Genomic DNA, 18,240 nt, shown 5'->3' with positions numbered 1-18,240 from the left:
ATCCACTATTTAAGACCATAAACAATATGTAATTTAGACTGATCATTTTATCAAGAATTCATTCTTTTTACATTTAAATTGTACACCCAAATGTACTGATTATATTTACTTTAGTTTAGTAATTTGAAACTGTATATTTCAGAACTTTCAAGCAAGAAAGCAATTAAATGTTAAAGTCTCATCTATATAGTACATTTCATTAAGAACACACCAGGATAACATATGAATTATAGTTCATCAAAAAATGGGTAAAAAGGGGCTGTGTTGCACTGTTCTCAGTGTTACAACAGGCATCCAATTCACAACGCTCAAACTTTCTGAACTTATTACACCATGTACAAAAAGCCCTTTCAAGGAAAGCATCGTGCTCAGTAATGCCAGGAAGTTTTGGAATGCACCAAGAGAGCGTAGAAAGTTGTTGTGTTTTTTTTTTTTTTAAAGAAGTTCATTTTTGCTAAGTCAGGCACTAAGTCTCAAGACCCTTCAACTGAGAAGACTACAGAATGAAAGACACATAAAAAGGCAAAATTCTTAAGGGCCAAAACTAGTAATCCTTAGCTAGGCAATAATCCCATTCAAATAAATTTTTGCCATCTGAGGACTGAAGGATTTGGTCGTGGAGAACAACTGTTAACAGCAGAGAACTCTGACAAAGATACTTACAATTATTACTGCAAGTACTTTGCTCACTCTGGGTACTACTGATTGAAGAGATGCTAGGAGTTCTCCGAATGGGTACTTTTGATTTAGTTAGTGATTTGCCAGAACTGGTCCAAGATGCTAGAGATGTTTTCATGGAGGCAGGCTTCCCTCTGGAAGAAGTTTCCACTCCTGGTAATTTAAGGGAGAAAGAGATAGAACTTTAAAGGGACGCTTACTACTGCTACAGATATAAGGATAAAGTCTGGCCCAAATAAGAAAGGCATATTTTATTATATATAAATAAAAATAATTTTATGCCACATATATCATTTAAAGAAGTGTAGTAAAAACAACACCTTAAAGGTTTAAGTCCAAGATTTGACTTACCATAAGACTGTTTTAATACAATGTCAAAAGTATCCAGTTTCATCTGTGCACTTTGGATAGAATGATCAAAATAGGATCTGCCCAGATTCCACAAATCAGTGCTTCTGTGCAAGTGCCTGACTTGGGAAAGTCAAAATCCATCTTGGAAGGACAAAACATGTTACAGTTCTCTATACTGGCGATTCTAAATACTACCTCTAGCTCAAAAGGCACTCAGATTCTTTCCTGTTTTTGAAACCATAAATGATCAGAAAATATTTCCATGCCGATGGCTGAAGCTTAACGTATGCTGATTTTCATATGAGGGACAAATAGCACCAGTATGCAATTTCTTTTGCAAAGTAAATTGAGCCATATGCGAGTAGAACAAGCACAAGCAATGAACAAGAACAGCAAGTTCTACTATATTTCAAATGATAGCTTAAAAGACTTCTGGGTCTGCAAGATTGGATAAATAGGATTCTCAGAACTTTGTTGCCATTCAGGTATACTGGCACAAGGATGTTTTTGCATAATTTACCATGTCCTATCAATTGAAGCTTGTAAACAGAGGTGACAAAAGTGAAAAGTATTAAATATACCTCCATTCTATCTCAAATAGGTTATTATGGTCACTTTCAGATGACATTTTCTGGAGTAGTAATCAACAGGACAACTTTACTATTTAAGCCAGAGAATCTGCAATTGAATATGTTTAGCCAAATGGATTTACAGCTCCATTCCAGGAAAACTGTACTAACATGCATTAGGATTAAAATAAAGGATTATGACCGCAGGAGAAATTATGTATATCAGAATTTTCTTGTTCCCATAATTTTAATTGAAAAATGGTATATTAAACTATCACTGGATTGTCATTTGCCAGCTCTGATTAATGCCACTTTACGTCTGATTTCAGGTGCTGAGCTTTCCAAATCACCTTGTAACAGGACAAGTAAGGTAAGCTTTTTATACATAAACAAAACAAGAGTGAGAAGATTCAATACTATTTTAGAAGTGCAGAGATACAGGCCTCTGGATATTATGATCACTAAAGTTTTACCTGAATTCCTTTCCTCTGGATGTAATCTCTTCTTAGGCATGTTTTGTTTTAGACAGAACATGCAATGTTAAAATACAGCACATCAGTTTCACCAAGAAAAAAAGGACTTCCCCTTTCTCCTTATCCACTTGCCATGACCACATAATTCAGATTAATACCATGTATGAGACCCACAAGATAGTTTAGTTGCCATATGATTAAACGAGGTATTTAAATTATTTCAGTTTATTCCATATTGGTTTTCATATTGGTATGTCAACAGTACCCCTCTCACTTTTGGGCATGAGGGATTAAGTGACATTGTAAATACGTAAGATTTGTATGATGATCATAAAAGCTTTAGGCTGTCTTATAAAGTAGGACACTACATGGAGATTTAGGAAGGAAGATGCTTCATGACTTTATATGCATCTCAGCATAAATGAATACACTTCTCAACACCAGATGGTGCTGTAACATTATGTCCATAAAGTTTCAAGCCAAGAAGAAACAATTCATGGCGTTTTAGGCAATGCTGGCCTGTTTAATACTAAAAATTAAGTGTAGGTAAAGTAATTAGTTAGTTTACTATTGAACTACACAAAAGAGCAGTTATAAATGCTCTTATATATGTTCCACTTGTATATGCAAGTTACAAATGTGTAGCAGGACCTCATTAAGTCACCCTGATCATTAAGATGCATTGCAGATTACTGAATTTTGCAAATTAGATGAGTGACACAACAAGTGTGCCAAAAAAGAAACCCTTTACTAAGTGCTGTTTTACTACTTATTTTGACATGTTAAGTGTACATTTTGTAAGAGTAACTGATCTGAGAAAAATGTCACTACATCACTCTAGTTTTAAATCTGAGACCTGGTAAAGAGCCAGGTTTGTGTGATTTTTTTCTGGTTTGCAAGTTATTGCAACAAGGTAATGAAGTACTTAAGCAAGCATAGAAACATTTAGAATCCATTCTTGAGTGTTTGGATCTTTTGTGGGAGTTTCCATGACACCAGAAACCTCTGTCTGGTACGAATTGTGATTGGTATAAATTAAAACAAATGAAGCTAAACAGCTCCCAAACGGAGAAAATTTAAAGCCACAAAGCAACCTCTACCAACTTTTTTTTTTTTTTTTTTTTTTTTTTAAGAGGGTCAAGAATAATTTTTACTTTATAGAATGACTTGCTCTAATTGATGTAGTAAATGATTTTTTTTTTTTAAATATACGACTCCTCTTCCACAGTCTACATTAGACTCTTGGCAAAGTAAGAATACTACAGAACTTCCAGAATCAGGTAGTATAGAAACAGTACAAGCTGAATTTGCATTATTTTCATGTTCATTAGAATCTGTATTTGTTCAGTTAGCCACCTGTTATACACTATGTATCAAGAATGGTGTGCCTGCCAGGCATTGAGGGGGATCTTGCTGGGTTCATCTTGGGAAGCAAAAGGAGAGGCTGATTCATTCTTTCCATGAACTTCCACCCTAGAGATCTGGAAGCTGAGTGTGAGAAAGACTTCCAGAAACCCTGCTTGAACAGCCAGAGGTGAAAATAAGCCAGTATGCCCCGGTACCGCATACCGGCAAAAGCTGGTGCGCCGTACCGGGGTGGATCGGCTTCCCCAGGCGCAATTCAAAGGACCTGTGGCTCCCAGCAGCAGTTGGAGCCCCCGGCCCTTTAAACTGCTGCTGGAGCCCCGCTGCTGGAGCCCTGGGGTAGCAGCAGAAGGGCTGGAGCGGCGATTTAAAGGGCCCGGGGCGGTAGCAGAGGTCGAGCCCTGGGCCCTTTAAACCATCCCCTGCTGGAGCCCCGCCTCTGCTTCCCCAGGGCTCCAGCATGATCTGGGGACGATTTAAACGGCCTAGGATGGTAGTGGCGGCCGGAGCCCTGTCCCCGGAGCCCTGCTGCCGGAGCCCTGGGGAAGCGGTGGCGGGGCTCCAGGGACGATTTAAAGCGCCCAGGGCTCCGGCCGCTGCTACCGCCCAGGGCCCTTTAAACTGCTGCCAGAGGCCCCGGCTGCCACTGTTACCCCGGGGAGGGGGAAATGAGGCACTTGCTGGTACAGGGTGGGCCGGGGCTGGCTCTGACCTCCCCCACCCCCGCCCCTTCCGCCTGAGACCCCGCCCCCTTCTGGGGACCAGATGCAGCCCCAGCCCAGCCCCCATACCAGTAAGTCCCTAGACTTACTTTCACCCCTGTGAACAGTGCATCCTGAATTTAACATCTGAAAATATCTCCAGATCCCTTCCTTTGTTTTCAAAGCTCAAAAGTCTTGAGAATGCAGAGGATTTATAACAAAAGTCATTTTGAGAATTAACATACGAACATAGCCAGTTCAATGGTGCTGAGTTCCCAGCTCTGGAAATGTCAAGTACAGGTCCTGTTCATAGGTGACCCATGTTCTTTTTGGTTCCCTAGAGATCAGTGCTCTCTTGGAAAATATTTGTAAGAGTGACTACCGAACACCAAACTGCAGTTTTAGAAAAATTAATTTGGGGGAGGAAATCTCCAAGCGGTCGTGGTCTGAGATCACTAAGTAGCTAATTCCAAGAAGAAACCATAAAAACCAGGTATCACCTGTAAATTGGAAAGAGTTCCTTCCTCTAATTTACAAACTTAAGAGCAGAATGATAAATGCTATGAAAAAAACTGAATAATTACATCTCAAAATATTTCCTGGATTAGTTCCTACACTCTGGAATGTGGTTAATTCAGCCACTTCACCTTGTGGCTAAAAAATATTAACATACCTCTTCCAGAGGGGGAATATGGTATTTGGTTCAAAGCACAGGATGGAGTCATGAGACCTTTGTTTTATTCTCAGCTCTGCTGCAGATTTCTACTGGAAACTGAAATCACTTCATCTTAATTCAGTTTTCCAGCTGTAGAATACTTATCTAACTTCCAAGAACATTCTGAAGCTACACTGAGCTCCTAGATTGAAGGCAGTATAAAAATGCAAAGTATTGCCTCAGTATCATCATAACTAACCTTTTGCTCAGTATTTTTATTCCTCCCACTTGGAGAATCATCTCAAGTTGACATACCATCTCAAGTAGGGGGGAGGGATAGCTCAGTGGTTTGAGCATTGGCCTGCTAAACCCAGGGTCCTGAGTTCAATCCTTGAGGGGGCCATTTAAGGATCTGGGGCAAAAATTGGGGATTGGTCCTGCTTTGAGCAGGTGGTTGGACTAGATCAGTGGTTCTCAAAGCCGGTCTGCCGCTTGTTCAAGGAAAGCCCCTGGCGGGCCGGACTGGTTTGTTTACCTGCCACGTCTGCACGTTCGGCCAATTGCGGCTCGCACTGGCCGCAGTTCGCTGTTCCAGGCCAATGGGGGCTGTGGGAAGGGCGGCCAGCATGTCCCTTGGCCTGTGCCGTTTCCCGCAGCCCCCATTGGCCTGGAGCGACGAACCGCGGCCAGTGGGAGCCGCGATCGGCCAAACCTGCGGACACAGCAGGTAAACAAACCGGTCGGGCCGGCCGGGGCTTTCCCTGCACAAGCGGTGGACCATCTTTGAGAACCACTGGACTAGATGACCTCCTGAGGTCCCTTCCAACCCTGATATTCTATGATTCTATGACATTAACTTAGAATCATAGAATATCAGGGTTGGAAGGGACCCCAGAAGGTCATCTAGTCCAACCCCCTGCTCGAAGCAGGACCAATTCCCAGTTAAATCATCCCAGCCAGGGCTTTGTCAAGCCTGACCTTAAAAACCTCTAAGGAAGGAGATTCTACCACCTCCCTAGGTAACGCATTCCAGTGTTTCACCACCCTCTTAGTGAAAAAGTTTTTCCTAATATCCAATCTAAACCTCCCCCACTGCAACTTGAGACCATTACTCCTCGTTCTGTCATCTGCTACCATTGAGAACAGTCTAGAGCCATCCTCTTTGGAACCCCCTTTCAGGTAGTTGAAAGCAGCTATCAAATCCCCCCTCATTCTTCTCTTCTGCAGGCTAAACAATCCCAGCTCCCTCAGCCTCTCCTCATAAGTCATGTGTTCTAGACCCCTAATCATTTTTGTTGCCCTTCGCTGGACTCTCTCCAATTTATCCACATCCTTCTTGTAGTGTGGGGCCCAAAACTGGACACAGTACTCCAGATGAGGCCTCACCAATGTCGAATAGAGGGGAACGATCACGTCCCTCGATCTGCTCGCTATGCCCCTACTTATACATCCCAAAATGCCATTGGCCTTCTTGGCAACAAGGGCACACTGCTGACTCATATCCAGCTTCTCGTCCACTGTCACCCCTAGGTCCTTTTCCGCAGAACTGCTGCCTAGCCATTCGGTCCCTAGTCTGTAGCTGTGCATTGGGTTCTTCCCTCCTAAGTGCAGGACCCTGCACTTATCCTTATTGAACCTCATCAGATTTCTTTTGGCCCAATCCTCCAATTTGTCTAGGTCCTTCTGTATCCTATCCCTCCCCTCCAGCGTATCTACCACTCCTCCCAGTTTAGTATCATCCGCAAATTTGCTGAGAGTGCAATCCACACCATCCTCCAGATCATTTATGAAGATATTGAACAAAACCGGCCCCAGGACCGACCCTTGGGGCACTCCACTTGATACCGGCTGCCAACTAGACATGGAGCCATTGATCACTACCCGTTGAGCCCGACAATCTAGCCAGCTTTCTACCCACCTTATAGTGCATTCATCCAGCCCATACTTCCTTAACTTGCTGACAAGAATACTGTGGGAGACCGTGTCAAAAGCTTTGCTAAAGTCAAGAAACAATACATCCACTGCTTTCCCTTCATCCACAGAACCAGTAATCTCATCATAAAAGGTGATTAGATTAGTCAGGCATGACCTTCCCTTGGTGAATCCATGCTGGCTGTTCCTGATCACCTTCCTCTCATGCAAGTGCTTCAGGATTGATTCTTTGAGGACCTGCTCCATGATTTTTCCAGGGACTGAGGTGAGGCTGACTGGCCTGTAGTTCCCAGGATCCTCCTTCTTCCCTTTTTTAAAGATTGGCACTACATTAGCCTTTTTCCAGTCATCCGGGACTTCCCCAGTTCGCCACGAGTTTTCAAAGATAATGGCCAATGGCTCTGCAATCACAGCCGCCAATTCCTTCAGCACTCTCGGGTGCAACTCATCCGGCCCCATGGACTTGTGCACATCCAGCTTTTCTAAATAGTCCCTAACCACCTCTATCTCCACAGAGGGCTGGCCATCTCTTCCCCATTTTGTGATGCCCAGCGCAGCAGTCTGGGAGCTGACCTTGTTAGTGAAGACAGAGGCAAAAAAAGCATTGAGTACATTAGCTTTTTCCACATCCTCTGTCACTAGGTTGCCTCCCTCATTCAGTAAGGGGCCCACACTTTCCTTGGCTTTCTTCTTGTTGCCAACATACCTGAAGAAACTCTTCTTGTTTCTTATTTGAATTTTCATTAAAATCCTAGAGCTTCCTCAACTATATACTACAAGTGCATTCTAAAGTGCTTATATGCCCCCTCTCCTATGCTGGTATTGGAAACACCTCCCAGCCATTTATAGTTTATCCTCAGAAGGCCCCCTTGTAAAAGAAAAGAGGTACCCCCCAAGGGAACAAATGCACTGAGAAGTTCACTTACCAAAATTCACAAAGGAAGTCTGTGACAACTACCAATTCAATCCAAATCTCCCATGCTTAAAAATATAAACATCTCAATTCCCTCATGTTACTACAGTTGTTTGTTATATTTTAACAGCACCCCATATATGTGCTGAAGCCTCCCAATACTGGTAAGACAAGATCCTTGCCCCTCGAAGTTAGACCAATTTCAGATATGACATAAGATCAGGGAACAAAAAGGAGGAGCCTCATTAAGATTATACTGTTAATTAGCAAACTCTAGTGCATAGCATGAGGGAACAGGTTTTTTTTTATATGAGAACTCTATATAGAATTAAGTAGAAGGCTTAATTAACAAGTTTCCTGTAGGCATAATGAAGTGGAACTTCAAGAGATATTTAAAAACGATAGTAGTGACTTTACAAACCAGACCAGAAAAAGGGCGTTCCTTAGATAGGGAACAGCACAGAAAAGAGTCCCAAGACTATTGAGAGAAAAACAGGCCGATATGGCATATTCGGTAGTATCACTGGAAGAACAGCATGGCCAGTCAGAAGACACTAGGACAGATATAGAATAAGCAGTGTTATAAAGAATAAAAGCAGTCACCCATCCTGTCAGTGTAATAAGCCTGAATCCATTATTTATTCTAGTTACTGTAGTGTCGAGTGAGAAATACTGCATTCCTCATCCCTGGAGTAATGAGTTGGCTACTGCTTAGAACTTTAACCAAAATAAACAAAAAACCAGTATGTAATAACTACATAGCGTCAAGTAGGTTAAAAGTACCTCTTGTACCAGAATGAAAAACGTTCACATAACAATGTTCATTTATCAAGACTTGCTAAGCTCAAACTTCATGATCTAAACCAAAAAGTCAATCTCACTTGTGTCTTGAGCAGATCATCATGGGCTAAAATAACTTTAAAAGCTTCTTGCTGCTGACCTTGGAACTTCCTGTGCTACAGAAGCCTTACTGGGAAAATATGCTTGAGACAAAAAAATCAAGTAGTCAGAAGTTAGATTGTCTCTCACCAGATCTATGCCTCCATCCTCCCCACATAAAATCTCAATTTAAACATTTCCTCTGTAAAACCTATACAATCCCAGCCCTCATCAAGAGTGACAGGAAGAAAGATACTCGGTACCAACATACTTCCACATTGATTAGAGACCTGTGTTTATAATTCTGCTTTTCATGCTTTACTGTCAACTGAACACTAGGATTAAAGGTAGATTCCAATTCTGAGGGTAAAGCATCATTTACCAAAGCCATATTTAAATATTTCAGGTTTAGGACTGATTGAAAAGCTTCCACAATTCATGGAGCTTTGTGACATGCACGAGGAATACAAGCCTTGGGGCTTTTCCCAGCAGGAAATTTGGGTAGATTAAGTGCACAAAGGAAGATGGTTGGGAATGTTCCTCTTAGAACTGCAGAGAAAAACTCAAACATGAAAAAGAACCAGTTCTGAATCTTGACAGTTTTACACCTCTAAGATTACGGTTGGGATTCCTGGATATATTTTTTTTTTAAATGAAAGTGAAAAAAAATAGTTGTCCCTATCTGGAAGGGTTAAAACTTGTTCAGTAATTTTAAGAGGATATTTTGAATTTTAGAGACATGACAAAATGTATCTACTTTTAATCTGTAGGAGAAGGCAGTTTTGGCCATTTTAAAATGAATGCAGTCCTTAACTGTTTTCTCTAATATGAGACATTTTCAGCAGATGTCAAGCGTATTAAGTAAATCATGGGAAATGATACACAAAGGCATTGTTCCCAGCAGACTCATCTTTAAATATTTTTGTAATCGTGTGTAGTTGCTCTGGTAAGCACTATAAAAACAAAGGCATGATTAACAAATTTCAGACAACTAGCTGAGAATTCCAAGGATTGTTCTACTAAGTCTACTAGTAGACTGTGCTACAGTCTAGCTCAGCTAGCTTTCTGAAATTTATTAATCCTATCTGCTTTTATAGTGCTGATCAGAGCAACTACACACAAAGAACAGACGAGCCTCTACACAAACGTTTAAGTCCCACTATCAATGAAGTGTTACCAGACATTTATTTTTCAAAATATTTCTCTTCCATTTGTGGGTCTAACAAAGTAGAGTGGCAAACTATTGAGGGAAAAGATTTAAACTATCAATTCACAAACATCTGTCAAATATACTCAACAAGGAAATAAAAATGTAGACAAGTTTTCATTATGATAGTCTGGGGTATTACTAATAACAACATTGAGAGTTCTCAGACAAGTAAGTTATGTTGTTGCTGTTCCTTTAAGTACTTCTCTTTATATAGGACTCTGGATCTTAACCCCTCACAGTACACAGAGGTCTTCCAGGGGATACATCAACTCATCTAGATATTTGCCTAGCTTTACAACAGGCTACATAAAAAGCACTAGCGAAATCAGAACTAAAATTTCATACGACTTGTTTATAGTGCTCTATGTTCTATACAGTAAAATGTAAATACAATATTTATATTCCAATTTATTTTATACAATGGTAAAAATGAGAAAATAAGCAATTTTTCAGTCAGTGCGCTGTGAGACTTTTGTACTTTTAAGTCCGACTTGATAAGCAAGTAGTTTTTAAATGAAGTGAAACTTGGGGTATGCAAGACAAATCAGACTCCTAAAAGAAGTACAGTAGTCTAGAATGGTTGAGACACACTGATTGTGGGGATAACATGACTCGAGGCAAAATCCCATTCCATACATGAGATGGCCTTCTATAATATTAGTTCATTTATCCACAAGTCATTATGAAAATGTTCCTCTTTAGCACAGATTTAGGACCCAGTAGCAGCTCACGCCAAAAATATGGTGGAGCTGTAAGCAGCAGCTTGTGTGTACACAAACACCCCTCCCCCTACAAGTTAATGTTTTCAAAATAAAACTAGTGCATTGTCATGCGTGTTACACAGCAATATTTTGGTAAGCAAGAAGAAAACAGTTTCACTATTCCCTGTCCATCACCTCCCCTTCCAGAATGAACAAGTGGGACAGAGCATGGTGTGACAAAGCTCTGTCCTTGCCTCCATGGGGATTTCGCTAGCCTCAGAGGCTCACTGTGACCCTCCACGTAACCCTTCTCTCTCCAGAGACAAGGGTCACAGTCAACTGAGCCATTTTCATCATAAGCCAGCGAGGGAGGTGAGGAGAAGTTATGCTTCCTTGCAGTCTGTTATCTCCCAGTCTCAGTGATTAATCAGAGGGCAAAGGGGGGGCAGGGGAGCCCAGGCCCACCCCCTACTCCGGGCTCCAGCCCAGGCACCCTAATAGTATCAGCTATGGTAGCTGACCTTTTAGAAACATGACATGTACAATTCCCTGGGCTACTTCCCCGGGCTACTTCCCCCACAGCAGCCCTCACTTCCTCAAGCTCCACTTCACCCTTACCTCAGGGCCTCTTTCCTTGTGCCTGATATGGTGTATACTAATCAGCCTTTCCAACAGCACAACTTCCTCCCAGAGCTCCTGACATGCACACCCACCTGGGTGACTGGGAGGCTTTTAACCAGCTTCAGCCAGCCCCTGATTGGCTTCAGGTGTCCCAATCAACCTAGCCTTCTCCCTGCCTTCTGGAAAGTTCTTAATTGGCCCCAGGTGTCTTAACTGACCTGCTGCCATTTCACTTATCCTGGTACCAGGGATTTGTTGAGCCTGGAGCTAATATATCTATCTCCCACTACTTTTCTATAGCCATCTGGCCTTACCCCATCACAACGAGAACAGTATTATTGTCTCTGCTACCCCCTTACTACCCCCTCAGTTCCAACCTCACCCTTTATTTCAGAATCTCTTACCATTTTCCTCTATGCTCCACAGCACCAATTCATTCACAACTTCAAGTGACAGTTACTCTCTGCCCAGAACCTTCCAAACCCCTTCAGTTCCCCCCACCCGAGCAGAAACATGCTGTCCGCCCCACTCCATCCAAGGTGCGGCTCCTTATTTAAGCACTTAATAGCTCAGAAATATGCCCCTTGCTCTGAACCCTCATTCACCCAACATTGATGGGCTCAGAACACTCCTTCCCACGCAACCCTCCAGATTTTCCACTTTGCCCCAAAATGCATTCAGTAGGGTTGGAGCCACCCCACTGACACAGCTGTACTGGGCCCAGGCAGAGGCAGCAGAATTGTGCCAACAACCCTATGTTTTGCCATTGTGGGGCTGAATTGAAATTGTCCCACAGAGAATTGCATTCCCTACTTCTTTTGTTCCTCCTCCCTCTGCTGCCTGCAGTCCGTGCTGCAGGGCCAGCAGTCCCCTGGTATACTCCCGAGGGAGTTCCGCATCCGCATGCACACGCACACAAAAAAAATTCTTCACACAGCATTTTGAAATCCTGCAAATTTTATTTCTCAGAAAGGTAGAGGCTCCAGCATGGACCACTGGCTGCATAGAGGTGGGAGATCATGCTGCAGCTCCTGCCTGGGATATTAACTCAGCAATGAGGCTGCACCCGACCCTGACACAGTTCAAGGGCCATGCTGGGCCTGCCCCTCCACAACAGGTGTGGGTGGGCAGGCTCAGCTCAACAGGATCCAAGTGTGGAGGAGTTTGGAGGGGAAAGGGGGGAAGGGAAATCCAGATGTGCATTGAGAGGGTTCCATGTGGGGTAATCTGGGTGCAGGTGGCTCAGTGCAGGGATCTAGGTGCAGTAGGGGGGATCTGGGTGCAGGGCCTAGTTGGGGGGTTCCAAATGCAGGAATAATAGGACTCTGCCGTGGGTCTAGGTGCAGGTGAGTGGGAAGGTGAGGCTCAGCAGGACACGTTGGGGGGGTCTAGATGCACATAGGTTAGGTGAACAGTGGAACAACTCCCCATACACAGTGACCCCTCCCCCTGCAGCTGAGGAGTAATGGGAGCAGGAAGCAGGGGAGGGTGCAGAGCTTCCTGCAGCCAGGGGAGATTTCTGAGGGTGGATCTGACCTAGCCCCCGCTGCTCCATGCAGGGGAAGATGAAGTCCCATCCTCTCCAACCCTCAGCCAAGCCAGGACTAGCAGCTGAGCCCAGCATAGGATAGGAGCCATAGGTTGGGGTGTCCCCAGCACTGTGTCCCCCCCACCCTCCCCGTTCTCTCCCCCCACATGGTTATTTATCTCTCTGCCGGCTGCTCTGGGCACCCAAAAACACTGCTGGGGAGGGCTGCATGACCACTCTTGTGGCTTTCCTTTGCTTCCCCATCAGAAAGTTATCTTTGCTTCCCTGCAGAAAAAGAATATCTGCAAGAGACATGAATTCCGCAAGGAGTACTGGTAGCAGCCAGGTGCGCTTCAGCCTCCAGGAGGCTGGCTGCAGCTCCACCAGTGGCAACATGTGTTACTGTAGCAACGCCTGCCTACTCCACTTCTGCCAATAGGCCATCACAGGACCTTCATATTCTGGTTTTATGCTTTTCTCCCTGTCATCTCACCCAATTTAAGCTTTGGCCTCCATACCATGATCCTGCATAATCTTTGCTACAGGGATAAGAAGGCTTCTGAGTATCAGCAGTGCTACACTACAGCCTGGTGCTATTCAGGTTTTTGCTGTGCAGCTGAGCAAGTTCCCAAGCTACGAGATTTGAATAAATCAATGCTGTGACAACAAATAGAACCAGCAATCAGTCCACCGATGCACAGATGTGACAGTTAAATAAAAGTCAACATTTACCTGCAAATATCATATGATAAATAGGACAATCACACTTGATTTTTATCAAGAATAGATGAAAGCAGCCTCATGTAACACTGTTGGAAAGCACTGGTTTTTTAATGGCAAGCACTGTAGGGAGACAAAGGGATTAATGGTATACAAAGAAAGCAGGATAAAGCCAGATGTGACTAGATCCAGTTGTGCTTTTTCCTATTGTTGTCCACATCTATACCCAACATCTGTCTTAACGATTTTCACTCTTCTCTACACACCCAACACTCTTTCCAACCATCCCCTTCCCATGGAGGGGACGGGGGAGGGAGGAAAACACCTCTCCAATCAAAAGATCCTACTTCAGAGCAAATCTAATTGCCAAGCTTCTTTGTATTATGAAGACTTGATAAAGAATTTTTCTTTAAGTCAAAAGACCCATCCCAAATTCTCAAAGTTAGCCAGCTACTCACACTGCTAGTTTTTAGGAACATTTTGTTCATCAGTAGGATTGATCCCTACAGGTAGCATGTAATGTTGTGTATGTACTTTATATTACGGATACAAGTTGTCAAATTTCTGTTTCATTAGACTACATGGTAACTGACTTGGAAAAGCATTCACTATTGCAGAATACATAGTCTCTCCCCTTACAATTAGTTCAAGAGGAGGAAAAAAGGTTATTAGTTTGGTCTTCTCAGAGAAAATCCTCAACAAAATTCAAGGTTAATGAGTATGGTTGAGGAATGGTACGAAAATATCCCAGCAAGTCTTTACAAGTTATGATCTAGTACCAAGAAATTGCCCTGCAGGAACTGGTACACACCTTACTCCAAGAGGAAAGTTTTCTCATGGGTATAGATATATTTCAGACAATACTTATCTTTGGACTGTTAAAGCCAGTCTCTGCAAGCATTGTTACAACATGCATCCTGCTTCAGGTGCAATACATTAAAAACAAGAGAGTGTGCCTTGAAACTAAAAGGACTAGATATGTTGAACCCCATAGTGCACAGTTTGTATGTGAATGCCAAAAATGAAACTGCATAGGTCGAAGAATGTTTCCCTTAGGAAGCTGGATGTCTAGGTGTATTTATTCCTTTATTCTAGGTTCTGTTGCTAAGGTTATGGATCAGGTTTATCCCAATCCCCCTGCATTAAAACCAGGCCTCCACAGTACTTGGCAAGAAGAAAGGAAGTCTAATCTACCAAATTAATACCAGGCACAGCTTCATGGAGTGACCTACTTTAGCTTTAAGACAATTTGAGACACATGACAAAGAAAGCAATTTTACCATCCATTAACTTTTACCTGTGTTTCCCCTGTTGACAGTTCACTGTCTATTCTAACTGAACCTACCATCTGCAGATCTTACATGGACTCTGGATAACAGTAGTAGTTATCCATTAACACATGACAGCAGAGTCTGGTTTGGATACACAATGAAAAGTCCTCTAGTTTGTCACTGTAATATACACAGCCAGTGAGATTTCTCCCTCCAGTTGCAGGCTTAATACTAATGAATGGTTGCACTCTATCACCTACATTATGCTGAGGTCAGACTGAAAGATCAGAATGTTTCTTTCTAGCCTTAAAGTCTGATTTCCTGACCATTGTGTCCAAATTATGCATTGGCTGATGCAGAGGCTCAGGGCAGTACATTGTTTGAGCACTAACTGAGCTCCAGTGAGCTGCCCAGCAAAGCATTTCTATGGAGAGCGTGACAAAGTTCCTCCTCTGCCTTGGTGGGTCTTGCACTTATTGGCTGATTTGCTCGCCTTGGAGCTTCACTGCAGCCCTCAGTTTGGCCGTTTTCATGAACCCACAGTCCAGGTCGACTCCTCCTGTGTCTGACCAGGAGTTGGAAGGATTTGGGGGGAACCCAGGCCTGCCCTCTACTCCGGGTTCCAGCCCAAGGCCCTGTGGAATGCAGCTGTCTAGAGTTGCTTTCTGTCAACTCCCTGGGCTACTTCCCCATGGCCTCCTCCCAACACCTTCTTTATCCTCACCATAGGACCTTCCTCCTGGTGTCTGATAATGCTTGTACACCTCAGTCCTCCAACAGTCCGCGTTCTCACTCTCAGCTCCGAGTGCCTCTTGCTCCCAGCTCCTCACACGCACACCACAAACTGAACAGAGCTCCTTTTTAAAACCGAGGTGTTCTGATTAGCCTGCCTTAATTGAGTCTAGCAGCTTCGTGATTGGCTGCAGGTGTTCTAATCAGCCTGTCTTAATAGTCTCCAGAAGGTTCCTGATTGTTCTGGAACCATCCCTGTTACCTTACCCAGGGAAAAGGGACCTACTTAGCCGGGGGCTAATATATCTGCCTTCTATTACTCTCCTATAGCCATCTAGCCCGACCCTGTCACAAGGGCTGACCAGGAAATGATCATTAGTCTGACGGAACAGGTTCGTCTGGACTGGTAAAGATGACTTACCAATGTATTGACAAGAAATAAAGCTCCAGGAGGAGTGAATGACCAGGAGGCTTTAAGTCCCTTGCAAGGGCACTCAAAAGGACAAAAATTGTCACCTGAACACTTCATACGCATTTAGGTAAAGAACCCTCCAAATACTGAGGACGATATTCTGTGCCTTGCTTTAGGGCAGAATTTAGGGAAAGAAATAACTTCATTAAATATGGAAAGAGGTAGTCATGCTGATGTGAAAACTATAACAGGTATGGAGAACTGTAAAAAGATATAGCAGAGGAAGGAGCCATGAGTTACCCCACGACCCAGAACAAAGTGACTGCTTCAAGTAACATCACACACAAGGAAAGCATACTGGAGGGCACCAAAGAGAAAAAGAGTGCAAAGTCTGCGTACAGAGCTTGCTACCCACCGAGCAAAGTCTGAGATTGGCTAGGTTGTTAAAGTCTATAGCCTAAGTGGGATGAGCCCCCCTACACTTGGCAACACTAGTGGACTTCAAGAGTTAATGCCTGTCCCAAACAGGAACTAGCTGAAAACACTATTAATGATATCCAGGAGGAACTAGATCAGAAAGCATAGCCTTTGAGTGCCTGGCAAGTTCTACACCAATCCACAGGAACAACCCAAGCATGCATCCGATGAAGTGAGCTGTAGCTCACGAAAGCTTATGCTCAAATAAATTTGTTAGTCTCTAAGGTGCCACAAGTACTCCTTTTCTTTTTGCGGATACAGACTAACACGGCTGCTACTCTGAAACCAAGTCCTACAGTAAGGTATGTTGGTGACTATGGGAATTTGGTAGAGTACAGAGGACTCTACTGAAAACAGTTGATGAAACTCCTTCCATAAGCCCGTCCATAAAACAGAGCACCACTGGTCTGGGATGAAGATGGATCTTTAAAGAAGGAGGTTCTGCCTCTCAAAAAGAAGCAAGTGAGAGTTACAGGATCTGCCCATTGCAATGCATAATCTGGCATTGATCCTTCTGGATTGTCCACATCAGATTTGTAGCAGAGAGCATGTGCAAGCATTTGGGAGGCCGGGGGCGGGGGGGTGGTTTGCATATATGTGAACCCTGTCTGCTAGGCTTCTGAAAACAGCCTGAAAACATGCTTTCAGATCAAAGGACCTGGGAAGTATGTTAGCTTTTTTAGTACTTAGTAAAGCCTTGCATAGTACTAAATAATGAGGCAGAACTTTAAAAAAAACCAAAAAACTTAAGAGGTAATCTGTAGACATAGCTCTGTTCAGACATTGAACACAAGAGGTAAACTAAACATTGTTTGCTGCAAATGGTTTTCCTGGCTCTCGTCATTCCAGCTCTTTACTGTATGGTTCCTTGAAATAAGATTGACCTCCATGGTTAAAACGGGAAGTATATGTAAACTTTATAGGAAAGACTGGTTATCTGTCACCTTTACCAGTTGTTTGTAGGGACAACGGAAACTCAGTTGGTTTCAATTCTATTAGACAAGCCATTCTTTGTACAATAAATGGCATACATTCAGTGTTCTAAGACTGCCTTGTACTGTTACAGCCTAGTTTCTGTTCTAGTTTTAACTATTGGAACTTTTCTAAATTACTCATTCATAGATAAAGAGAAGTGATAAATTAGTTAAAAAGGAAGTATTTTTGATTATGAATGAATGACTGGGTCAATATTTCAATTGTCACTTGAAGCTTTCTTGAAATACATTTCTAATAAAGCTGTTTTTTAAAAATATTCCCTGTTGTATCGGGAAAGCTATTTGAATAGATGTTAGATTTCATATTAATTTTTCTATTATACCATTAGAGGATGCTGCAGCTGATCAAAGAATCTTACTGTTCTCCTTGGGAAACTATGAAAGGCCGAAAAAAATATTTGCCATAATACTGGGCAAGGGAAGTCAGAAATAAGCTCTATTCACTTGATTCGACCGGTTTTCTCCTTCAAAAGGGCTGTGGAGAAAGATTTTAACATGCTTCACCACATGTATAATTAAGGAGAGCATTTTGTGCTTTTTTAAAATCATAAATTGGGTGGGAGAAAGTCAAGCAAAATGCAGAGCAAGTTTTTCTGGGTTGGGAGTATGTTTTTCAAATTATAGTATATTACTAGTTCAGTCCTTTATGTTCCAACTACCTTTGTAATTAGTTACGTTATTGCAACAAGTAAGATCAACTATGTCACTTACTAGAACCTTCTGGGCTTTTACTGTACAACTGAACTAGTTGTCTACAACTACCAAGTCTGACTAGTCAACTGGAAGACTAACAGAAGGAAGCCCTGAAGAATCAGTTTGAGGCTGAATGGCCAGTAGGCCAACGAATTCGAGCCCCTCATTTCATCAATTCACTCAGTCCCTTTCCTTGCAAATGGAGGATTGTACAAGTTTGTGTTTTGTTCAGTCTAAGCAATGGGGCTCCTATGAAATCCCTTGAGATGAACATGGGGAGTTGTTGAACGGTATCACAAAGTTTTGTATGTGTGGTATCGTAAGTCGTTCTCTCTGGCTTTCACAACTTTCCAATGATTTCAGT

General features: G+C 42.8%; 1 protein-coding gene across 3 annotated transcripts in view; it reads right to left on the bottom strand.

Annotated features, from left to right (window-relative positions):
* Positions 1-18,240, bottom strand: part of MTUS1 (microtubule associated scaffold protein 1) — a 198,962-nt gene that overhangs the window by 123,302 nt on the left and 57,420 nt on the right. For all 3 annotated transcript variants that reach the window (XM_048848138.2, XM_075127881.1, XM_048848137.2), the window contains exon 4: positions 664-831. In XM_048848138.2, the coding sequence (XP_048704095.2) occupies positions 664-831 (168 nt within the window). The remainder of the gene's footprint in view (positions 1-663; positions 832-18,240) is intronic.

The sequence above is a fragment of the Caretta caretta genome, chromosome 4 (assembly GCF_965140235.1).
Source record: "Caretta caretta isolate rCarCar2 chromosome 4, rCarCar1.hap1, whole genome shotgun sequence".
In the NCBI taxonomy this organism is placed as follows: Eukaryota; Metazoa; Chordata; order Testudines; family Cheloniidae; genus Caretta; species Caretta caretta.
This window is presented reverse-complemented; position numbering and strand designations above follow the sequence as displayed.